The sequence below is a fragment of the Hypanus sabinus genome, chromosome X1, assembly GCF_030144855.1.
Source record: "Hypanus sabinus isolate sHypSab1 chromosome X1, sHypSab1.hap1, whole genome shotgun sequence".
NCBI lineage: Eukaryota > Metazoa > Chordata > Chondrichthyes > Myliobatiformes > Dasyatidae > Hypanus > Hypanus sabinus.
In genome coordinates, this window is record NC_082738.1 from 14,692,285 (window position 1) to 14,718,896 (window position 26,612).

Genomic DNA, 26,612 nt, shown 5'->3' on the forward strand with positions numbered 1-26,612 from the left:
AGTGGGGAGAGAAGGGGTGGGAGGGAGAGAGGGAGTGGGGAGAGAGGGAGTGGGGAGAGAGGGAGTGGGGAGAGAGGGAGTGGGGGAGAGAGGGGTGGGAGGGAGAGAGGGGTGGGGAGTGGGGTGGGGTGAGATGGGGTGGGAGGGAGAGAGGGAGTGGGGAGAGAAGGGGTGGGAGGGAGAGAGGGAGTGGGGAGAGAAGGGGTGGGAGGGTGAGAGGGAGTGGGGAGAGAAGGGGGTGGGAGGGGAGAGAGGGAGTGGGGAGAGAAGGGGTGGGAGAGAGAGGGTGGGGAGAGAAGGGGTGGGAGGGAGAGAGGGTGGGGAGAGAAGGGGTGGGAGGGAGAGAGGGTGGGGAGTGAAGGGGTGGGAGGGAGAGAGGGTGGGGAGAGAAGGGGTGGGAGGGAGAGAGAGAGAGGGGGGAGAGAGAGAGGGGGGAGTGAGAGAGAGAGAGGGGGAGAGAAGGGGTGGGAGAGAGAGAGAGGGGGGAGAGAAGGGGTGGGATTGAGAGAGAGAGAGGGGGGAGAGAAGGGGTGGGAGGGAGAGAGAAGGGGTGGGATTGAGAGAGAGAGAGAGAGAGGGGGGGAGAGAAGGGGTGGGAGGGAGAGAGAGTGGGGGAGAGAAGGGGTGGGAGTGAGAGAGAGATAGGGGAGAGAAGGAGTGGGAGGGAGAGAGAGCGGGGGAGAGAAGGGGTGGGAGTGAGAGAGAGAGGGGGGGAGAGAAGGGGTGGGAGAGAGAGAGAAGGGGTGGGATTGAGAGAGAGAGAGAGAGAGGGGGGAGAGCAGGGGTGGGAGTGAGATAGAGAGAGGGGAGAGAAGGGGTGGGGGGGGAGAGGGGGGAGGGGGGGCAGAAGAGAAGAAAAAAAAACAAAAAAAATTCTCCCACTCAGAACTTTAAATTAAGCTAACAAATGCAATGGCAAAGTAGAATAATTTGCTGTTTTCATTTGTTCAAAGCTTTAAAAAAGTAGTAATAATGTGGTAGGCTCAAAGGGGCTGCGTTTTGCTTCAAGTCTCCCACTAGCACTGTCTCAATACAAAATTACTGGGAAAAGAAGAAAGTTAACAAAGTACTTATAATACCCAAGTGATGCCAAGTCAATATCACTGGTAGCGATATTTTTAAAATCAGGTTTAAATTATGTCATTAGCACTGGTTCTTATACCTTTAGTTTTTCCAGCTTTAGGTCCACAAGTGCTGGGCTCTCCTGAGATTTTGGTCCTTCTAGTTCTTGCTTCAGGCTTGGTGTCTCTAGTACTTTCTCTTTTTTATTTGCATCCTCAGGATCATTGAAAAGACAAACTACTATCTGATCCTAAAGTAGAGAAATGTCAAATCTATTATACAGTGCAAAATCATCACACCAATTCTCTGAAAAGATGAGCCTCTGTCTATTGAAAAATAAATTATCAACATGATCGCACATCTAGTTTGAACAGTCATTATTTAGTGTAATATTTAACCATATCATTCAACAACTTCACATCTTGAAAGGGAGAGCTTACAATGGTACTTTACAGAGGGAGAGAAACAAAGATGGATCCAAGCCACAATGCTAGTATTATGATGGGTAACTGAAAGATTGGTAAAAAATATTCAGAACAACTGTTTCAAAAATCAACTCTCATCCTACACCTCCACCAAGTTATAATATGGCACATCGTTGAATTGAAATCTAGGTATCAGTCACTTGCCATTGGATCCTTTTCATTGTCCGATGCAGTCCTGTCAGTATCCTTGCCTTTAACAGAGCGAGCATCTGACCATTTCACATACTTGTAATTTGCAACCTGTAAGAATGAAATTGAGCTATGTTAACAAAAGATTTGTATTACATTTCTTAATGCCTATGAATGAAAGTGTAACTAGAAATTCAAGATCTCAAATTCTCAATCCATTCTTACAAGAGAAGGATCAAAAGGATAATGATCAGGTAGTGAGAATTGTAAAATAAAATCAATTGGTATATGAACTGAAATTGGAACTTGCCAATCATGCCATTAAATGAGAAATCATTCTGAGAAATGAGAAATAATAAGAAGAGCAATAAGTTTAAACCAGCAAATGACCACTTTTAAAGATCTGATGACAAACGAAGTACACATGTAAGAATTACTTATTAAATAGATGAGACCCCATTGTCACTAAATGCCCACTAAATCAGTGGGCATACTTCAGCAAGGAATGCTTATTAAGTTTTATTTCATTAAAATTGAATTGAATAGCCCTTGCAATCTAATACAGAACTAAAGAGGGAAAAATATGTTCTCATTTTAATTAACACAAATGTCAAATGACCATAAAGCCATCAGACATAGGAGCAAAATTAGGCTATTTGGCCCGTAAGTCTTTTCCATCATCTCATCTTGGCTGATCTATTTTCCTTCTCAACCTTATTCTCCTGCCTTCTCCCTGTAACCTTTCACATCCTGACTAATCAAGAATCTATCAGCCTCTGCCTTAAATGCACCTATTAACCTGGCCTGCAGTTGCCTGTAGCAATGAATTCCATGATTTATCACCTTTTTGGCTAAAGAAATTCCTCCTCATCTCCATTCTAAACGGACATCCCTCTATTCTGTGCCCCCGGACCTAGACTCCCCCACTATAGGAAACATTCTCTCCACATCCACTCTATCTAGGCCTTTCAACATTCGAAATGTTTCAATAAGATCCTCCCTCATTCTTTTACATTCTTGCATTTAAAGACCCAGAGCATCAAATGCTTCTCATAGGAAAACCCTTTCATTCCTGGAATCATTTTCACAAACCTCCTCTGAACTCTCTCAATGTCAGCACATCCACTCTGCTCACAATACTCTGTGAGGCCTTACCAGTGCCTTAAAAGCCTCAGAATTACTTGCTTTTATATTTTAGTCCTCCGAAAATGACTGCTAATATTGCATTTGCCTTGTTCACCAAAGACTGAACCTACAAATTAACCTTTAAGGAATCACATGAGGACAAGTCCCTTTTGCACCTAGGATTTTTGAATTTTCTCCCCATTCTGAAAATAGTCGATAATTTTATTCCTTGTACCAAAGTGCATGACCATACACCTCTCGACACTGTATTCCATCTGCCACGTCTTTGCCCATTCTCCTAACCTTTCCAAGTCCCTCTGAAGCCTCTCTGCTCCAACACTACTTGCCCCTCCGCCTATCTTTGTACTGTCCGCAAACTTGGCCACAAAGCCATCAGTTCTGTCATTCAAATCACTGACATATAATGTAACAAGAAGCAGTCCGAACACCAACCCTGTAGAATAATTCTAACAGATTAGTCAGGCAAAACGTCTCCATTAGAAAACCATGCTGACTTTGGCCTGTTTTATTATGTGCCTCCAAATACCCTGAAAGCACACTGAATTGAATTGAAATGAATTTACTTTATTTCTTCCATCCTTCACATACACGAGGAGTAAAAATCTTTTGTTATGTCTCCGTTTAAATGTGCAACTTATAGTAATTTATAATAAATAGTATGTACAACAGGACAGTCAATATAGCATAGAAATACAATGTATCAGCATGAATTAATCAGTCTGATGGCCTGATGGAAAAAGCTTCTCCCAGAGCCTGTTGGTCCTGGCTTTTATGCTGCGGTACTGTTTCCTGGATGGTAGCAGCTGGAGTAGATTGTGGTTAGGGTGACTCAGATCCCCAATGATCCTACGGACCCTTTTTACGCACCTGTCTCTGTAAGTGTCCTGAATCGTGGGAAGTTCAGATCTACAGATGCGCTGTGCTGTCCGCACCACTCTGCAGAGTCCTGTGATTGAGAAAAGTACAGTTCCCATACCAGGCAGTGATGCAGCCAGTCAGGATGCTCTCAATCGTGCCCCTGTAGAAAGTCCTTAGGATTTGGGGACTCATGCCAAACTTCCTCAACTGTCTGAGGTGAAAGAGGCACTTCAATACAGCCGGTATGTACAGACCACATGAGGTCCTCAGTGATGTGGATGCAGAGGAACTTAAAGCTGTTCACCCTCTCAACCCCAGATCCACTGATGCCAATAGGGGTTAGCCTGTCTCCATTCCTCCTGTAATCCACAACCAGCTCCTTTGTTTTTGCGACATTGAAGGAGAGGTTGTTTTCTTGACACCACTGTGTCAGGGTGATGACTTCTCTGTAGGCTTCCTCGTTATTGTTTGAGACAAGACCAATTAGTGTAGCATATTCAGCAAATTTAATTAGCAGATTGGAGCTGTGGGTGGCAACATAGTCATGGGTATACAGAGAGTAAAGGAGGGGCTTAGTACACAGCCCTGAGAGGCTCCTGTGTTGAGTGTCAGAGGGACAGAGGTGAGGGAGCCCACTCTTACTACCTGCCAGTGACTTGACAGGAAGTTCAGGATCCAGATGCACAAGGCAAGGTGAATGCCGAGGCCTTTGAGCTTCTTGTCAAGCCCGGAGGGAATTATGGTGTGGAAAGCTGAACTGTAGTCCAAGAATAGCATTCTCACATAAGCATCCTTCTTCTCCAGATGTGTAAGGACAGTGTGTAGAACTGTGGCTATTGAGTCACCTGTTGATCGGTTGTGTCGGTAAGCAAATTGCCGGAGACTTAACAATCGACTTCAACATCTTCCCAAACACTGAGGTCAGGCTAACTGGTCTAAAATTTCCTTTCTTCAGCCTCCCTACCTTCTTGAAAAGTGAAGTGACATTTGCAATTTTCCAGTCCTCTGGAACTATGCCAGAATCTATTTATTCTTTAAAGTTCATTACTAATGCCTCCACAATCTTTTCAACTACCTCTTTCAGAACCCTGGGGTGGAGTCCATCTGGTCTGGGTGACCTATCTGCCTTCAGACCTTTCAGCTTCCCAAGCATCCTCTCCATAGTAATAGCAACTACACTCACCTGCCCCCTGACATTCTTAAACTTCTGGCATACTGCTAGTATCTTCCACAGTGAAGACTGATGCAAAATACATATTCAGTTCATCCACCATTTCCTTGTCCCCATTACTACGTTTCCAGCGTCATTTTCCAGTGGTCTAATATTTCACCGTTTTATTTTACTCTTTATATATCTAAAGAAACTTTTGGTATCCTCTTTGATAGTATTGACTAGCTTACCTTTGAATTTCATCTTCCCCACTCCCCCATAGGGCTTTTTTTATTGCCTTCTGTTGGTTTTTAAGATTTTCCCAATCCCCTAACTTCCCCATTACGCTTTGCTCTATTATATACTCTCCCTTTTGCTTTTATGTTGGCTTTGACTTCCCCTGTCAGCCAGGTTGCATCATCCTGTCCTTAGAATACTACTACTTTTTTGGGATGTATCTTTCCTGCGCCTTTTGAATTGCTCTTTAAAAACTCCAGCCATTGCTGCTCTGCTGTCATCCCTGTTAATGTCCCTTTCCAATTAACTTTGGCCAGGTCCTCCCTCAAGCCTGTGTAATTCCCTTTACTCCATTGTAATACTGGTACACCTGACTTTACCTGCTCCATCTCAAACTGCAGGGTGAATTCCACCATATTATCATTGTTCCCCGTAGGGGTTCCTTTACCTTAACCTCCCTAATCAAATCCGATTCATTACAAAATACCCAATCCAGAATAGCTGATTTCCTAGTGGGCTCAAACACAAGCTGCTCTCAAAGCCAACTTATAGGCATTCTACAAATTCCCTCTCTTGGGACCCAAAATCAGTTCCGACCTGATTTTTCCAATCTACCTGCATGTTTTGATTCCCCATGACTATCATAACATTGCCCTTTTGTCATGCATTTTCTGTCACCTGTTGTAATTTGTAGCCCACGTCCTGGCCGCTGTTCAGAGGTTTGTATACAACTCCCATCAGAATCTTTTTACCCTTGCAATTTCTTAACTCTACCCACAAGAGTTTTATATCTCTTTCTAAGGATTTGATTTCATTTGTTACCAACAGTTTCACCACCACCTCTGCGTACCTGCCGGTTCTTTCAATACAATGTACATCCTTGGATGTTAAGCTCCAAACTATAATCTTCTTTTAGTCATGACTCAGTGATGCCCAGAACATCATACCTGCCAATCTCTAAGTGTACTACAATATCATCCTTATACTATGTGCATTCAAATATAACATGTTCAGTCCTGTATCTGTCACTTTTTGATTTTGTCCCCCTTTTTACACTGCAACTCACATTGACTGCAATTTTCCCCTACCATCTGCCTGTCCTTCCTGACAGTCTCCCTACACACTGCATCTGCTTTATACCAACTGCCCCATCCTCAACCTTACCACTCCAGTTCCTATCCCCTTGCCAAATTACTTTAAACCCTCCACAACAGCTCTAACAAACTTGCCTGCAAGGATATTGGTCCCCCTCGGGTTCATGCACAACCCATCCACAGGGATACTCAGTACTAGTTGCCTATTTCCTTTCCCACTCCTGACAGTCACCCATTTTCCTGCCTCGTACAACTTGGGGATGATCACCTCCCTGTAGTTCCTATCTATCACCTCCTCAGTTTCCATTATGAGCCGAAGGCCATTGAGCTGCAGCTCCAGTTCCTTAACACGCTCTCTGAGGAGCTGCACCTCAGTGCATCTGGTGCAGATGTGGTTATCCGAGAAGCTTAAGGTCTCCCAGAATTCTCACATCTCACACAAAGAACACAACACAGCTCCGGAGCCATCCTTATGGCACTAAATACTCACTAACAGATGAAACAAAGTACAGTAAACTCTTAATATGGCATTTTCAGGCTCGAGTGGTGTCGGACCAGCAGATCATCTGGATTTTTGGATGCTACTTCATTAATAGTTCCATACAATTTTAATTTTAAAAAATGTTACAAGTAACACTTCAGTGAACCCTGTAAGTGAAAGAGCAACTAACATAATCAGGTGAGGTAATGTGTGTGGGGAAACTGGCACCCAGGTTGTAATTGCAAGTATTTCCTGGTGTGCCAGATGCCGAACTATCTGAACAGCAGGATTACAGATTATTGGAGTTTTACAGAACATGAACTTCTATTTTATCTCAAGCAGATTCCTTTTATCATTCTTCAATCACCATTTCTCTTGTAAGGATTTCAAATGCTCGCTGCTGTATTGTTCTGGTATCACCCCTAATAGTGCAAGTCACAACATGTTGGCCACCATTTAGGAGCTATGGGCAGGTCAGTTAGGAATATTAAAAAACAGATTGAACGAGTATGGATACAATAATATGATCTGCCCCTTCCTCTGGAGTATCAAGCAACTTAGGAAGCTTGCAAGTAACCAACACTAGGGTAAGAGGCAAGGGTAGATTATTTTCAATGTCAATTTCAATTGAGAGGTGCAAAACACGCATACCATATCCTTGAAGTTACACATTAATTTTCAGGCTCAGTCCCAATGAATAAGTTAAAAATCAAAGAGGAGGTAGCTAATGATTTAAGAAAGCTCAACAATACATTCAACAAATTTGCTCAAGATCTTTGCGGATGTAACATGGAGGTTTAGAGGGGAACCTGTGGTTTCCAAAAAGCTTTTGACAAGGTGTCACTAAGATGCTGGTGCATAAATTAAAAGCCCAGTGAAGGAAGAAGCATTGTAGAATGAGCTGAAAGGTGGCAGTCTCATAGAAAACAGTCAGAATAACTGGGTCCTACTCAGACTGGAAGGAGGTAACTAGCAGCATACTGCAGGGATCAGATCCTGGCCCACAATTGTTCACCATTTACAATATTCACCCAGAAGGAACAGTATGCAAGCTTTCCAAATTTGCCAACGATATGAAAATAAGTGGAAGTGCATATTGCGATGAAGACATTGTGACTCTGCAATGGATATAGATGGATTGAGTGACTGGCAAATTAATTTTAATGTGGGGTAGAGCGAGATCATGCATCTTGGTAAGGGAAATCGAAGGTTAATTATCTACGTAAATGGAAAGAGACTAAAAGTGGGTGAAATTCACAAGGATCTAGGTGCTCTAGTGCATCAATCACAAAAATTTAGAGGGCAGGTCTAACAAGTAGTTAAGAAAACAAATGGCATTTTGAGCTTCATTGCCAAGGAATTAGAGCTTTAAAAACAGGGAGGTTTTGTTAGAATTGTACAGGATGTTGGAGAGAACACACCTGGAATACTGTGCAGTTTTGATCCCCTTGCCCCAGGAAGAAAACTAAACAGTAACACTGGAGACAGTCCAAAGGAGACCTCACCAGGATAATCCTTGGAATGAAAGGGTTGTCCCATCAAGAGAGACCAAATACTTCAGGCTGGTATTCCTAGGAGTTTAGAAGGAAAAATGTCCTTATTCAAACATACAAAACCCTAAGGGGGCATGACAGGGTTGAGGTTAGTGGGATAGTCTCAAACAAAAGGACACAACTACAAGATAACCAAGTACAACTGAGGTGTGCAGGAACCTCTTACAAAGGGGGGTAAATCTCTGGAATTCTCTGCCCCAGCTGGACCAATAGAAGTATTTCAAGTGAGGTGGATAAATATTTGATAGATCATGTAATAGAAGGGTGTGGAGAACTAGTACAGAGTGGAGGCCAGTGTAGATCAGCTATGATCATATTGGACAGGTTTATTCCTGCTCCTATTTCACCGTGCGCTAACTTCCCCAACAAGCACTTTTCTCAGTTATTATTTTCTTGCACCATGTCTTACTATTTTGTCATTTTCATTTTGAGGAAACCTATTAACAGCCAATTAAAACCAAACCCTAACGTATACTGACCACACTGGAGGGGGTAGCAGGTGTGTGGCTCGATTGCCATAGCTTTTCAGATGGAGTGCGAATACTGCTCGAGGGATAGTTAGATGGTCGTGACACATCTTTAGGTGATTGCATGCTCAAAGCTGAAAGAGAAGTTTTCATACTGTTAGCATCACCATCGCCTTGCAAAACAAGAGTGACAATACAAAAAGGCAGCACAATGTTTTGCCTTGGTTGACAGTTTAAAACTAACATAAAGGACAATGATATCTCTAACTAATCAATTATCTTTGGTGAAGCACTGAACAATCTCAGTCAAAGCCAACTCCACTTCTATATTTATTTGCTATGTTTCACTGTTGAATTGAATTTTTACTTTCATCCTTCATGTACATGAGTAAAAATCTTTACGTTACATCTCTGTCTAAATATGCAATGTGCAATTTATAATAAATATTATGTACAACAGGACAGTCAATATAACATAGAAATACATTTGTGTCAGCATGAATTAAGCAGTCTGGGACCTGGTGGAAGAAGCTGTCCCGGAGCCTGTTGGTCCTGGCTTTTATGCTGCAGTACCACTTCCCGGATGGTAGCAGCTGGAACAGTTTGTGGTTGGGGTGACTCTGGTACAGCTCCCATACCAGGCAGTGATGCAGCCAGTCAGGATGCTCTCAATTGTGCTCCTGTAGAAAGTTCTTAGGATTTGGGGGCCCATACCAAACTTCCTCAACCGTCTGAGGTGAAAGAAACACTGTTGTGTTTCTTTCACCACACAGCTGGTACGTACAGACCACAAGGTCCTCGGTGATGTGGATGCCGAGGATCTTGAAGCTGTTTGCCCTCTCAACCTCAGATCCATTTATGTCAATAGGGGTTAGCCCATCTCCATTCCTCCTGTAATCCACAACCAGCTCCTTTGTTTTTGCAACATTGAGGGAGAGGTTGTTTTCTTGACACCACTGTGTCAGAGAGATGACTTCTTCTCTGTAGGCTATCGGATTATTATAAAGCCCTAACCCTTGCTGTAAAGAAGCTTCTCATACTCCATTTCAAATATATTTTAAATAAACCTAGCTCTCTGTCAGCACCTCTTGACTCTGTATTGCCTGATTGTTACATGCTGCTTGCTTGACCCCATTTTCTCTGCCACAAATGTCACCATGTAACCACTGGCTTTAGTCTCACTTCCTGCCCTCTGTCTCATGCTCAACACCCTTTACAACTTTTGTCCAATTTGTTCCCAAGCCAAGATTCCACCTCTCAAAGATACAGGTGCCCCCCCCCCCCCTTTACAAAGGTAGAGCATTCCTATGAAACCTTTCTTAAGCTGTAATTTATATGGGAAAAATTTTTGTAAAAGCAAAAATCCTCTTTGTAATGCGAAAAGAGGTTACTAATGTAGGTCTTTTGTAAAAGTGAAGCAGCGTAAAGCAAACATTCGTAAAGCGGGGGGCGCCTGTATTTTGTTTCTGCTCTCATCCATGCTTTTATTATCTTCAAACATAACTAGTGTGATAGGCTCCTGGCTCACTTTCAATAAGCTTCTTTTATCAGTATTCAAAATGATTTTTAGGATGTCTAGTACACAGGACACCAGTTGAAACTGAACGTAGAATATTTGCATACAGAGTTCCACTGCTGCATCCCAGCTTGCACCAACTCTCATGTGAAAGTCAATACTTTGAATCTTTGTGCAGCTTTTAAATAGTTGCATTACCAATATATAATCAGAAGACATGGATTCAACCATCGTTTACTGAACAATTGTAGGCAAATAAAATGAACAAGAAACCAGCACTGGCCTGATCACTTGGCTCCTGATATCCAGCTCGTGGGTCAGATCGGTTGCCCTGCTTAGTTGCTGTTAAAATGCTGCTTGTGGAAGCTGGATACACACAAATTATGTCTGCTCTATATCTCAATGTCAAAACAGTGACTAGACTTTATCATGAAGTACTCTGGGACATCTCAAAGTTGAGTAACCTATTAAGACACACAGTTTTTTTCCACCTACTTCTGGTATTTGGTTTCAAAGTACAGGAAGCTCCAGCAGAAATCAACATGGGAGTGGCACAGCTAGAAGACTCACTAGCTTCTTCCATCTGAGGAGAGGTGAAGAAAAGTGTTACACAGTTCTTAGATCATGGAAGTGAATTGAAAGGGATGAGGAAACAAAGGCCACATTATGAAACTGGACAATTTTAATGAGTAAAAGACTTACTGATCTTGCAGACATAGCTGATATTAATATAAATTTATTTCTCCATTTTGAATTTTTGCCAACTTGGAACCCAATAATTGCAGGATGTCTGAATTAAAAGTTTAGTCTTTGCTCAAACTGACACACTTTGTTAGATTGAAGTTGAAGGCAGAGTACAAGGTTAATGGTGGGATTCTTAGTAGCGTGAAGCCCACGTCCACGGATCCTTCAAAGCTGCCACGCAAATTGATAATGTTGTTAATAAGGCATATGATGTGTTGGCCTTCATTAGTCAGGACATTGAGCTCAACAGCTGTGAGGTAACGTTGCAGCTCTATAAAGCTCTGGTTAGACCACACTAGGAGTATTGTGTTCAGTTCTTGGAAGGACATGGAAGCTTCAAAGAGGGTGCAGAGGAGATATACCAGGATGCTTCCTGCATTAGAGAACATGTCTTAGGAAGAAACGTACAGCAAGCTGGAGCTTTTCTCTTTGGAATCAAAAAAGATGAGAGATGACTTGATAGATCTGTGCAAGATGATAAGAGGCATAGATAGAGTGGACATCCAGCACCTTTTACTCAGAGTGGAAATGACTAGTATGAGAAGGCACAATTTAAAGGAGATTGGAGTATGGGGGTGGGGTGATGTTAAAGATAGTATTTAAAAAAACGCATGTAAAATGTTAAAAAATGGTAACTGCATGGGACAGACTGCAAGGGGTGGTGGTAGAGGCAGATACATTAGGAGCAGTTCAGAGACTCTTAGATAGTCACATGGATGAAAGAAAAATGGAGGGCTATGTGGGAGGGATGTTTTAGATTGGCCTTGGAGTAGGTTAAAGCTCAACACAACATTGTGGGCTGAAGGGGCTTTTCTGTACTGTATTGGTCTCTATTCAAAAACATCAAAGATCACAATAAAAGCACTGAAGATTGTAGCAAAAAAATAACAAACTGGTGGAGGAAATCTGGAGCGAAATGGACAGTCACATTTTGGGTTAAGACTGTTTATCTGGAATGAGATCAGAGGGGAGAAATGAATTGAAATTTGTTGTCAGTTAAAGACATTGATAGATTATTGTTGATTATCATTGATAGAGTTTACAATAACTTTTTTTTCCTAAATATTGTTTGAACATTTAAGACAATTGTATTCCACATTCTGAAATCTACACTCCATAGGTAGTCCCTGCATTCTTTAGTTTCCACCTTGTATTAATGCTTTACAGCAGGTCAGTTTAGTTCTTCAGTATCCTAAAACAAATCAGAAACAGGAAGCCAGAAATCAATTTCCTCTTCACTTTGACTATTGTTGGGAGACTTTGCAGTCATTATTTACCCCCACTTAGCATCCACCATAAAAGCTAAACAAATAGTCACTAGATGTAAAGAATGCAGAAAATCAAATTTTGGATTTAATTGATACAATTGACACATTAAGTTGGCAAGTAGGAAAGCAAATATTGTGTGCAGATTTCTTCACCCCATAAAACACATTAAGAGCAGGTCAAGAAATTTGAATTTCTGAGGTATATGTGCAAACTTGGTGGCTCAGTAGTATGGATAAGAGAGAAACTACTCTTCCATTAAACACATCCCCAGTAGTTGACCAAGATTGGGTCAAACAGGATAGCTACTTCCAATAAAGAACATTATCCTGGAATTAACTTATCACAATATTATCATATTTTGACAGCTGGGGCTGGAAGAAAGGAAGAAAATTAAAGAGATTTATAACTCACAAAGGCAAAAAATATCAAGTTGGTTAGTGCTGCTATCCATAGACATTAAAAAAAAACTTTTACAAACCAAGTTGGAGTCTGGGCCATTAGGTTTATGTCTGGCTAATTTCTTTGATGATAAATGATGTCTACTGCTCATTGGGTTGTACAGTTTCAATGGCTGAAGAATTCTGTTTGGAGAATTTATTTCAGAAGCTGAAACAGAAAGTAAATGGAATGTTGTTAAATTGTTTTCATGATTAAAAAAAGCATTGTCACGGTACTTCGTGAACATTTTGAAAGCTGCTGTTTCCTTAATCAGATCTTGAATAAAACCAAGTATACAGATGTGGAATAAAAATACAACAGCCCCAGCAGTGAAAGTTGGAGGGGGTGGGGGAAAAGGAGTTTGCAGCAGAAGATGATTCTGTGTTATTGAAATTTGGAATTATCATCTGCAGTGAAGACAAAAATGAATGAAAATGTGAAGCAGGTGGCCTAATTCATACCTTGGCCAGTCACAAGAAGAAAATACGCTTCTTTTTATAGGAATGGCATTTAGGGTGGAGAAGGAAGGAGCTTCTAGAAGTACCCCAAAAAGAATAAAACAAACCTCTGTTCATCCGTCCATTAGATTCTTTGCCACTGTACATTTGACTCAGTGATCAAATCTGATACAATGACATCCAAGGATGTGAGAATGATCTGGTGCAAATTATCCAACATCCAACTCTTCTCTGGCAGACTTGAGCACCTGGTTGATCTCAAATTGCTTTCTCTCCCCACTAGCTGGATGCATTGCAGGAAGTAGGCAGCAATGGAATTAGAGTAACACTTGCATTTAGGACAATTACAAGTCCAGATTCCCTACTGGTGCATGGTTTTTCTGTTACCCAGGCTGCCTACTAACCTGTAGCAGCAGATTCCAAAACGTAGCATAACAAGTCCAATGTCAGTTTATCTTGCCAGTATGTATATCATCAGTATCAAAAGTGCTAGCAACAGAAGGAGCAAGTGGAAAAAGATGCTCTACGCTAAACTCATTGACATGGAAGTCATTCCTAGAACTAGGTTATAACATGGCAGTTTCAAAACTAAAAGCTAACCAGTTCTTGGTATCTCCTTTGCAATTATGGCTTAGTATGGAATAGTGGTTGAGTAAATATCTGTTTCTTGATTGCATCAGATAACAATGTCAGACTGAAACTGATAATTTTAGGTGTAGTAACAGAAACTACAAAGAGAAGTTAGTGATCTGCATGAACAGTAGAGCAGGATGTAATGATATTATTAGCAATGCAAGGAAACAAATTAAAAATACAAACTATGTTTTAAAAACATCATTGAGTTTGTTACACCAGTTTATTTCATTGCACAGGTGGACAAGTCTAGACTATAGACTAAATAGGAGAAGAAAGGATGAGGCTCTGGACAAAATCATGCATATATGGGATGAGAAAAGGGATAGAAAATCACTTTACCACAACTCTCTTCCCATTCCCTACGTTCTGTATGAGGTTTTACATGTGGATTAAAGCAATTATGAACAGCAGCTTACCCTTGGTATCCAGTTTAGCAATACAGGAAGCACGGCCCGAGGAAAATGGAAGAGCAGGGCGATTACGAGGCATATATGATGATCTCCCCATCTGCAAGTAAAAATTAAACAAGGCTGAATAGGTTAGGCTTATCATCTTCTGGAATTTAGAGGAGAAAAAGGAAACTTTATTGAAACACACAAAAGATCCTGTGGGACCTGCACATGGATGTGGAGCATATGTTTCCATTTGGAGAAGTTAGAACTCAGAGTCACTACCTCAAAATAAGGAATCACCCACTAAGGCAGAAATGACAGATTATTTCCCTTTGATGCCTTTGGAACTCTCTTCTTCAAAAGATCGATGGAAACAGTATTTGGATATTTTTAAGGGAATGGTAGATAGATACTGAATAAGGAGGGTGAAAGATTATTGGAGGTAGATGACCACACATATTTGAGGCACCAATTGGATCAGCCACAGTGTTATTAAACAGTAGAACAGGCTTGAGGGGCTGAGTGGCCTACCTCTACTCCTACCTCCTGTTTGTATGACTCATATCATAACCTAGATTACACTGATCTTTGAATAGGGGCAAAGCAATTGGTAATTCTAACTAGAACATCAAATCTATTTGCATTTTCAATCTGTACAACCTTACACGTTACAAGGCAAGATATTTCCCACGGGATTCTTCAGTTGCTAGGAATTGTCCATTCTTAGATTTGCATTTCAAAATGCATTACTTTCCCTACAAACTTCAAAGACCAAGTCAGCACTTTTCAGATAATTTGAAGTTATGCTGACGCAACCAAAGAAATGGAATTAAGGAGAACATCAATATTCCAATATTTTAGCCTCTGGAACAACATGTAAAAGAGAACCCATAAGAATGTTTTTCTAATTTGAGCTGTGGTCACTGCCATCCAGACTCTGGAACCCCTTTTTTGGAAGTGCATCTCTTTCTTGAGCCTTTCAATATTAACAGTACATAATCAAGGAATATACACAACTTTGAACAGTGTTGTGATTTATTTTGATATCCCTGCACAACAAAAGAATTATAATCTCATACACTGGTACATTACCATTATTCACTAATCCCACAAGATATTTACCAGACAATTTGTCTCTAGGGGTCTATATGGCCAGGCAAAATGAAACATTATCCTTCTGCTCACTCTCCAGAAGGATTGAACAATGTTGTTTATTTTATTACTCCCTGATTAGGAACATCAAAACAACTGGCAGAATCATAATTGCAACTTTGGTCAACTAGGCGCAGACCAAGAACAACATTTGGGATCTTTTGATCAGCAAGGTTTCTTCCTTACATAAATTTGGTTACCAGAGCAACCCTCTAATTGCCTTGGGTAGAATCTTAGCTTGGCTCCACTGAATTTTTAATTATGAGTCCAACATTCATTATTTATCCAAATTGTCCTTGATAGCATAGTGGCAAATTACTTCCTTGAAATGCTGTGCTCCCATACTGTCATTGAGCAGGACATTGGATTTCCAAGTCTGGATGGTGTGCCTGTTAAGGATTGTGCTCTATGTATCTGCTGCCCTCGTCTTCTTGGGAGTGGGGATAGCAAGTTTGGAAGGTGCAAGTAAATGTGGTGTACTTCACAGACAGTCACTATGCATTAATGGGGGAGTGAATAAATGTTTAGGGTAGTTAATGAGGCGCAAATCTAGCAGGCTGCTTCTCGCAAGTTGCATTTACCCAGGCGGTGGAGCGCACTGTTTCAGATCGCTGACATAAAGAAGATGCAAAATTTATTCAGGGCCCCAGTAAACTCCTCCTTTGTTTCCCATAACAATCTGGGAATAGATGTGATCTGGTCCTGGGAATTTATCAAACCCCATACACCTCACAACATCTATCACTTCCACATTCTTAATACCAGCCTACTCCAGATTATCTATATACCTCTGCCTGAACTAATCATCTTCCATCTTCTTCATGACCACAAGTGGGAAGTATTCACCCGAGACCTTGCGCACATCACCTGACTCCACACACAGACTACGCATTTGGTCCCCAAGAGGAGCCACATTTTGCCTGGCTACAGTCTTGCTCCCAATATATTCTAAAAATCTACACTAATAAAGTCCACATTAACTGCAAGCAGTTGGAGTACAAGCTTCACAGAGATATGGGAAACCAGGTACATCTAAGGCCACTTGCAACGATGGTCAAGTCTGTAGTGACATACAACATTTGGTCAACCTCCCCCCAGTGAATACAAGTTCTAAATTTCAGTTTGTACTTACTCACATATCCAATCTAGACCCCAGCATACCTGGTCCAGCTTCATGAACCCCAGTGACTCTGACCCTGACCAGTTGCCCCTAAATGGTCCTGAATACAGAAAAGCTCCACTCTGATACAATGACAACAGCATACAGAAGGTGGTGGTAAAACAAAAAGATAAAAATCATATACATGCCTTTGGCAGCAGTCAAACAACTCTTAGGAGCAAATGCAACTTACTACCTTAAAAATTACCCACCATCCTATGATTTAATACTTTCTGCTGACAATTTACTTTAAAACTCCGATTCTCACACCAGCTTACTTTCACAAGTTGGGTGGATACAGTAAAAGTTTCATCTGTTCAATATGATCAAATCTTAGTGATCTTATCTTCCGGTTTAAGATGGTGCTGTTGAAGCCCAGCAACTACTTACTGGTGACAAACAAAACAAAGATTACATCTAAACACTTCATTAAAAACACTTGTTCTGGTAAAATTTATAGTAAACAATCACCCCAAACAATAGAGAGGCAAGCGAAGGAGAGGGGGCAGGGGCAGATATCATTGTAACCTACCGAATATTGAAAGGCCTAGATAGAGTGGATGTGGAGAGGATGTTTCCCATGGTGCAGATTCTAGGACCAGAAGGCAGAGCCTCAGAATAGAAGGATGTCTCTCTAGAACACAGATGAGGGGGAATTTCTTTAGCCAGAGTATGGTGTATCTATGGAATTCACTGGCACAAATGGCTGTGGAGGCTAAATCATTGGGTACATTTAAATCAGAGGTTGATAGGTTCTTGATTTTTAAGAGTATCAAAGGTTATGGGGAGAAGGCAGAATAGGACTGAGAGGGAAAATAAATTAGCCACGATCGAATGGCGAAGCAAACTTGATGGGCCGAATGGCCTAATTTCACTCCTATGTCTAATGGTCTTACAAATAGAAGGAAAAAAATCAAGGGTGGGATCCCTAGTTATGGAGTGGTGTACTGCTGGAGTTTAGCACTAACATTGTAGCTTTCTTTGACTAAGTGTAGTGAGACAGGACCAAGCATTAAGTACCCATCAGCAAGGGCAAGATGGAAATGGAATAAAAGGAGGCAGCAGTTGGTAAAAGTATGCACGTGCTAGTGTCCATGTAGCAAGGACTGGTCTCACAAGCACCCCCTTATTATTGGGCTGAAACCTTGCCGTGGTCAGTCTCAGTGGCAACTGGAGCACAATGGCCACAAATTATGCACAGGCCAATTTCAGGACTCTGTGGACAATCTAACAGGAGCAGATGAAATGTTGCTTTTATCATAGACAAGAAATTTGGATGTTCTGATCTTGACTTCATTGCCCTAAAAAAAATAGAGCAAGACATGGCAATTTCCACAAAAAATTGTGTTGTGGGTTTTCTATGTTTCTAAAAAGAATGAATTACCTGATGTCTCAGAGGCTTCCCCTGTAGGATAAATTAATCTTTTGACCCTCAGCTCACTCTTAACATGGAACCAACACATTGCCCCAACTCTAGAAGCTACAGGTCAGGGCAAAAACCACAATCTATGCCATCCTCGAGAAAACTCATATCCCAAAGGCAAGCAAACTGAAGCCCCTGGTCATCCTCAACACTAGCATCTAAATATCCACAAATCTCTGGAAGTTTATGATTAGCAAGGAAGCAGCAAGGAGCGCCAACTCTAACAGATTCACCCTCCTGCCAAAATACTTGGAGCACAATCTTGACATAACAAGTTCCATATTGTCAGAGACACACACATAAAACTTCAAGACAACACTCCTGATCCAGACATTCACTTCATCATCCATCTCAGACAAGAGTGCAAGCAAGTCACCCGTGACCCCAAGGGTATAATAAAGAAAGCAAAGGCCAATTAAGCAGTTCATTTTCAGAGTTACTGGGAGCAAACTGGGTAGAAATGCAAACTGTAATAGGTTCAGATCTCAAAAGTTATATGTACATCCAAATCTCATTAATGACCCAAGCTGTTAGATCAATCATCAGCAGGATATTGTAATCTAAAGCCCTGTATTACTTCCAGAGGATGCCTCAAAGAACCAAATTTATTGTAATATCCCATTAATTTAAGTGAAGATGGTACTTCCAAGGACTGTGGTTACCAACTTATCTTTAGACACCAGTTCGTATTTATTTGCATATGCTATTCACCACCTCTGGAATTCCCAAAGCACATTGTAGCCAATGAAGTACTTGTGAAACTTTGCTTTTGTTGCACTTCATCAAAACTGGCAGCAATTTGCACACTGCAAGGGCCACTACCAGAAGTGTGATAGTGACCAGATAATGTTTGTTACAATTATGGGCTGGAGCACCTGAGACTGAAGGCTATACTAGAAGCAGCCTCTGATCAGCAGAAATGGCCCATAAATTGTGAAAACATGAATAATGCTCTGTCCCTGAATGCAGGAATAATTATATGTCAGGCCCCAAAAACTGTTAATTCCAGATATAAGAGATGTGCTTGCTTCTGCAATGAGGTAGCTGTTAAACTCAGAAAACACAATCTTCTGGGTTATGTCTTCCAGAAGCTGTCATCCAAAGTTCAGTGCTTTTTCATTCACAATATGGTGGATGGAAGGGGGCATGATGGTATGTAATCTGCTAGTTACTTCAAGGTGCAATATAGCAAAGTTCAGTGCTGTATACCAAACCTCTGCCCCTACAGAAGTCAGTCAAATAGAGTTGTACTTGCCAGGGAATCTTTGTTCCCTGTACCAGTTTTACAGCAAATTCACTTAACAGCTTGTTCTTGGGCATTTTACATGGGCCAAAAGAAACAGCAAGGAACTCCGAATTAAAGCATGATATAGAAAAGTTATTACCAAAATTGCGCAAAAAGATACTAAACTCAGATAACATTCTGAAATTACTGCAAGTATTGATTGTGGTAAAGACCTACACTTAAATTGCTTATAAATATCATCCAAGTTTGCGGCAAATACTTTGAGCATTCTTTTCGAGATAACCTACCGCAAATGGGTTTTGCGCAGGATACTTGCATTGGAGTACACTGTCCTTCGTGGGGGCTTGGATTATCATGCTAGATTTGCCACAGAGGATGCCGAAAGTATTCCTGTCATCAGTCGATAGGGCATTCCCCAGTGCCATACTTTTGATATTACCTACATCAAGAAAATCCACACAAAAAAAAACTTGTAGCCATGGTCTGTTTACAGCTTCTGATATAAACAATGCTACTTGTTTGAAACAATACAGAAATTATTAAAAATATATGGAAAATACCTGGATTTAGATTAGATGGCTTAGAATTTAGGATGCTCTTTTTCACAGACACTCCATTTGCCAGACTGGGTTTGTCACTGATAATATTAAATGCATCAATTCCAACATTCGATAGGATGCTCTGTAATGCCATTGGATTACTCACAAAATCTCCACCACTATTGCCTATAATTGTATAGAAAAGTGTTATTCTGGATGTTCCCACATGGAAATACTGCTCCCACTTTAAACATGCAGAATACTATGCTATTGTACATGCAGAATTAAGAGAAATGCAGGACTACATGGAGAGGGCAGGGAAACAAGACCCTCACTAGCTGCATTGCTCTTGCACTGAGTCCATTCCACTCTATGATGAATGCTCTTCTTCCACAAGTGAAGTTTGTCATTCTAATACCAAATCCTTAAACTCACTGTTTACATAAAACATGGACAATTAGAAACACTCGGGCTTTGCTTAGGAAAATTCCAGTGTGAAATAGCTTCCACTTCAAAAGGATTACTGAACAAATGGATGCTCGGCATAAAAAAGCTATTAATACAAATAATTTATTTCCAGTCGATCAGGGAAATGGAAAACACTGCCATTTTTAAAAACGTAAACATTAGAGATTCTGGAAATCCAGAGCAACACACATACTCAAAATACTGGAAGAACTCAGGAGGTCAGAGAGCATCCATACAAAGAAATAAATAGTCGACGTTTTGGGCTGAGGTTCTTCATCAGGACTGGAAAGGAAGGAGGAAGAAGCCAGAAGAAGAGTGGGGGAGGGGAAGGAGTACAAGATAGAAGGTGATAGGTGAAGTCAGGTGAGTGGGGGGAGAGGGAATGAAGTGAGAAGCTAAGAGGTGATGGGTGGAAAAGATACGGGGCTGAAGAAATCCAATAGGAGAGGAGAGTGCAGCATTGGAAAAGGAGGAGGAGGAGCATCAGGGGGAGGTGATAGGCAGATGAGGAGAATAGAAGTGGTATGAGGTAAGCCAGAGAGGGGAATGGAAGACGAGGGAAGGACAAGGGGGGAAAATTAGTGCAAGTTAGAGAAATTGATGTTCATGCCATCAGGTTGGAGGTTACTCAGATGGAATTCGAGGTGCTGGTCCTACAACCTGAGAGTTGTCTAATCATTACAGTGGAGGGGGCCGTGGACCAACATGTCAAAATGGGAAAGGGGATTAGAATTAAAATGGTTGGCCACCAGGAAATCCTGCTTGCTGTGGATGGAGCAAAGGTGCTTTGCAAAGCGATCCCCCAATATACAGTATATCAGGTCTCATTGATGCAGAGGAGGCCACTTTGGGAGCACTGGATACAGTAGACCAGTGGTCCCCAAACACCGGGCCGCAAAGCATGTGCTACCGGGCCGCGAGGAAACAATATGATTTGGCGGTATGAAATGATATGTGTCAGCAGTGCAGGTTTGCAGGTGAAATGTTGCCTTATCTGGAAGGTAGGTTTAGGGTCCTGAATGGAGGTGAGGGAGGAGGTGAATGGGCAGACGGAACATTTGTTCCGTTTGCAGGGGTAAGCGCCAGGAGGGCAATTAGTGAGAAGGAACAAATGGACAAGGAAATCACAGTGGGAGCGATCTCTGCAAAAAAATAGAGAGTGGTTGGGGGTGGGGATAGATGGTAAAGATGTGTTTGGTGGTAGAGTCCCAGTGAAGGTGGTGTTGGTTGCAGAGAATGTTATGTTGGATATGGAGGCTTATGGTGTGGTAGGTAAGGACAAGAGGAACTCTATCCCCGCTAAGGCAGTGGGAAGATGGGGTGAGCACAGATGCTCATCTTTAAAAAGCAATATAGCTCATGTTAAAGTTGATACATCCTATTCAAAGAAACAGCGGGCAACACAGAGGCACAGCTAATAGAGCCACTGCAGTGCTCAGGTTTAATTCTGACCTTGGTGTTGTCTGCATGTTCTCCCTGTGACTTGTGTGGGTTTCCTCTGGATTCCTCTCACATCCCAAAAAGATGCGGGTTAGTAGGTCAATTGGCCACTGCAAATTGCCCCTAGAGTGTAGGTAAGTGGTAGAAGCTGGGAAGAGAAGGGATGGACAGGGTTGATGAAAGTGAAGGGAGAATTTTTTTTTTAAAAAAAGAGGGATTAAGTGAAGGATTGGAAGGGCAAAGGACCTGCTTCTGTACGACCACGACCCCCATGACAAAGACAGGTAAAGTACATGAAAGGGCATACGAGATATCTTAGTTGTAAATATAGCCAACAAAATATAATAAACCTAACTTTAATCTCTCATTACTCAGAGTAAATGAGAGATCCATAATAAATGCTAAATTCCAATGGAGGGAAATGCACATGTCAAAGAACACATCCAGATGATAATCGTAATCATAAAGGTGCAAGACCTGGTAAATGTTTACAAGAAGTTTAAAAGTTAGATATCCAGTGGCGCACACACACAGTACAGCTCAGGCTGCTGAGTTCTAGTCCTGACAGTGCATCCAAACCAGAATGAATGTCAGCGTGCTGCATATGTTTCAGATGATCTACTTGTCAGTACTATGCTATGTCAATGGGCTCTGATGTAAAACATATCTGATCAAATAGCCTTAATCAGTACACACTGGCCAAACAAGTTTTCAGCTATGGCTGTAATGAGAATACACAAACTTACATTCCCTCTTACCCAATGGCAGGTTACTGAGATTGTGAGTTAAGTGTTAACCAAGTCCTGAACTGGGAAACTTTTGGTTTACAAAAGGCTGATGCCAATTTCCATAAGCAAGCAATCTATGAATGCAAAGAATTTCAAAAGATATTGTGTGCTGCCTTTTAGAAGCATGCAGCAAAAGCAACAACACAATTTACAGGGAAAGAAATAGTTTCACCAACATGATCCTCTTGAAGACAAGGAGATTAGATGGCTCAGTGGCGTGGCAGGAAACTTACCAAAAATATCTGTATTGCTAATCTGGTGAATAAATGAATGAAGCACTTTTGAAGTTAATCGTTGCAATTCAAGAAAATGTAGTTGCCAATCTGCATACAGTAATGTCAGTTAGGAGACTGACGTTGACAAGGATACCAGGTTGCTCTGGTTTCTTCTTTGAAATAGCACCATAGGATCTATTACATCCTTGATGACAGACACTCAAGTTTAATATTCCAATGTGGACAGCATGTCCAACAGTGAAGCACTTCCTGTATAGGAATGTCAGCTTAGACTTTAGATCTGCACCTACAGCTTTGATTCCTTGCTACAAGCATCACAGTTAACATCATACCCACACGAATGTTCAGAGGTCAGTATTTAAAGATATGCAACACAGATTACATGAGTTACACAAACCTAGAACTCCCATTTGCAACAAGTCAAATTAGTCTTGATTTACTAATGTCTGGAACAAAATAGCAGCTTCACCGGAATCTGCAACAGGCAGTGGTGGAATCCAATCAGTGCTCCAATTTCATGGAAAAATAGGTTGCAATTCTGCTGGCAACATAAACACAGCTTCAAGATCTTGGGAGGGGATTTCAAAATCTGATAGCTATTACTAATCCCAAAGTCAATATGTAAAGAGAACTCAGAACCAGAGAGAATGTGACAGCCAGAGTTGACCTATCAATATGTTTACAATATCACACGCCAGGAAGGCCTTCACTACCTCACTTTGAAGTCATCAATGGAATGGGAAAGATGGCAGCAAGGGGTGCGCTTTTTGATTTCTATGACATTTTTGTGGCGTGTTAGCATGGATCACCTCTTATGAATCGGCCATCTAAGAAACAGAAGAAAATCCCATTCTTCATGGAGCTTATGTTACAGAGTAGAACATTCACCGAAGTCACATTTTGTTTCTCATTAAACTTAGACGTTAGAAAAACTACCTTTCACCTGAATGTGCAAAGTCAATGTCAAAAAGTAAATGGTAATGTTATGAGACAGATAGAGGTTTAAGGAAATGCCTCTTCATTTGAGGGTGGCAGTGGAAGAGACAATACTCTGGTGTCAGTAGGAAAAAACGCATTCTGAAAGCTCATCCAGTAAATATTTCCAAATTCATAACTCCTCTACCGAGCAGCCCTAATGATCATTACAGTACATGCCATACCTGCTCCCAAGGAGCCCCAGCAGCAGATGAGTGCGTAAACTGCCTGATAAAAGGAGACCAGAAGTAGGGAGTCCAGATGAGTGTCAGCAGAATAGGAAAATGGGTGCAAGCAAAACCTTACACATGTTGCAGTCACAGGTGGTCACTTGTAACTTCAGATGGTTTCAGCTGATCTTAGCAACTGCTATGCTTTTCATCACTTTATACTGAACTTACCTCAACTGTTTTAGAGTGCCAAAAAAACAGGAAATTGCAAATCACAATACCAATGATGTACATTTTTTTGAAAATTAAATTTTTTGGGATTTCTTGACAAATCACTTTGAGAGCAAAAAAATAAACAATTGGAATTTGGAGTGGAGTCAAGCTCTTGAAATTTCAGGCAAAAATAGCCCCAGCCCCATTTTCATCTCTCAGATGATTACTAGATTGGATTGTGCACTGAAATTATGCCAAAAATTAAGTGCATGGAAATTCTCCACTACACTTTTTACTACTTGGATTCTTTGTTAGTTACCTGTGCAAAGCATCCTGACTACATTCCAAATTCAAACATCTGAAATGAATATGAATGTATAGTTTTACAAAAATGGAAGAAACAAGTTAGAATGTTAAACAAAAAATCTGAAGATTCCAGCAATATTTATAAAAGCTCCATAGGCCACAGTCATGGCTCAGAGACAAAAATATCACTGACCAGGTGTTTGAATTAGTCAGATAATTGCACAATTACTAACTTGCAGCTTGCAACTTTAAAATTGTAACGCTTTCTACACTTAAACCTGCCATTTAACCCCAAGTACCACTTGGTACTTTTCTCCTACAAAATGAAATAGTATGTCTTCCATCATGCAGGGAGAAACTGAGCCCAATTATCACAGGGCTCTGTTTTCCATACAAATAATGGAAATGTAATTTTTATCTTTTAATGAAAATGTATTTTGTGACTAAGCAACTGTGATTGACACCAGGAGAGGGCAAAACAAGTTCTCTTCTTCACATTACAGGAATCACGCGTTGGTAACAATCTGGAGAAAAGCAATCCCCATGCTTTAGTAAAGTGGCTTTCATTTTATGTAATGGGTCAATTAGTTCAATCGGCTCACATGGTATGTTGCCCAATTAGGAGAGTAGAATGCACATGTCTCCACATGTATTTGGCCCTCTTCCAAGGTAGCAACAAAGGATTTAGTCCAGGTACCTGCTTTTGGCTTACTGGTCTCTTTCTGTAGAATCTCAATTTTTTCTTTCACTGGCAAAGATGACTTGATCCCTGGCGCTAAATTCTGGTCATTGGAGCTCTTGGTTTTGCTTGGAGTTTGACTTGCTTGCCAAGTATAAAAGCTGGAAAAAAAATAAGATAAATGTAACTGAGTTGGAAGGATAGAATTTAACCACAAAGGAGGAAACAAAAAACAGACTAAGTAGTTTAACATCGCTGAATGCCATAGATGACTCAGGGACTGAACCTTGCTAAAAACACCTTTATATACATCAACCAGCTCAGAATGATTGAAATGATAATAGTGTGCACTACAAACTTAAAACGATTTCATCTCAATTAATATCATTTCCTCTGACCTGCTCTGTGGGTAGTCCAGTTAAATTATATTCCTCAGACAATGGAGAAAAAGCATTCTGGACTTTATTTCTACAGGCAATGTGCAAGATTTAACAAGCTAATTACAAGAATGTTGTTTTCCATGGCTGGGGTTTTTATAACTAGAATTCAGAATCTCAAAATAAGGAATAGGCACTCAAGACCAAGACAACATTACTTAATTCAGAGAACAATGAATCTTCGTAATTCTTTAAATAAGAGCTGGAGACCGAGTTGCCAATTATATTCAGAAGAGAAACTTACCAAATTAAAGGATATAGGCTTAGTGTAGGAAAATTATGCCACTGTAAAAGATTAGTCATAAACATATTGAGCTGCAGAGATGATGGGGGGGGGGGGGGAAGAGTGGAAATGGGGGTGTTGAATGACCTGTTCCTACATTTATTACTCGTGTTTTTATTGTATACTCAGGTGAGGGGCTGAATGGCCTTGTTATCCTTCTCTGTTCTTATAAAAGGCTGTTTTCTGAAAATCACATTTCCCTCCCATTTTTCCCCAGATAGATTTGGTTATTCTTCATAATTTTGCAGCAATAACTGATTAATACTCTATAGCTGACATTTTTGTTCCCACATTAACTAGTGAAGCCACTTTGTGTAATTCCAACTAACCTGTGCAGATTGAAATACTGCACAGTACACCAATCCAACCATTTCATCATCAAATAGCCTCTTACAAGTGAAGTTGGTAAATGTAAAAGAAATATTAAAGAACATTTTATGTAACTGATTGGTGAATGGATTTGTAACTTCATTAGGAATATGACACGTGGCCCTTGAGCCACAAAGAGTCAATCTGATCTGATGTGATATTAGCCTCAGCTGACACTTTTCTGTCAATTCTCCCCAGTCCAAAAGTCTAATCTTCTCGAGATGAATAAATTCAATAATTCAGCTTCCACAGCTCTCTGGAGTAGAGAATTCAAGAGATCTACAAACTTTCTCAGTCATAAAGGGGCAAACCATTATTTTGGAAAACGTGCTACCCTGTTCCAGATTCCTTTTCAGCATCACTTTTAAGCCCCCTTCAGAATCTTATGTTTTCACAAATCCACCTCTCATTTCAAGCACCAATAAGTATTAGCCTGACGAGCCTTACTGCTTCTGATCCAAGAAAATCCCACCACAAGTAAAGGAAATTACAACATTTTTAAGCATGGCCTTACCCATGCCCTATAGTTATAAACAGGACTTGTCAATTTTTATACTCCACCCCCTTTGCAATTAAAATCTACCTTCTATTTGTGTAATTACTATCTGTTAAAG

General features: G+C 40.9%; 1 protein-coding gene across 1 annotated transcript; it reads right to left on the reverse strand.

Annotated features, from left to right (window-relative positions):
* Nucleotides 1-873: 873 nt before the first annotated feature.
* Nucleotides 874-19,467, reverse strand: LOC132384454 (uncharacterized). Its single transcript, XM_059955606.1, has 7 exons — nt 19,383-19,467; nt 14,140-14,230; nt 12,670-12,797; nt 10,674-10,761; nt 8,675-8,796; nt 1,692-1,787; nt 874-1,312 (listed from the first exon to the last, which is right to left on the reverse strand). The coding sequence occupies exons 1-7, from the start codon at nt 19,449-19,451 to the stop codon at nt 1,157-1,159; spliced, it is 750 nt and encodes a 249-aa protein (XP_059811589.1). The 5' UTR covers nt 19,452-19,467; the 3' UTR covers nt 874-1,156.
* Nucleotides 19,468-26,612: the final 7,145 nt, after the last annotated feature.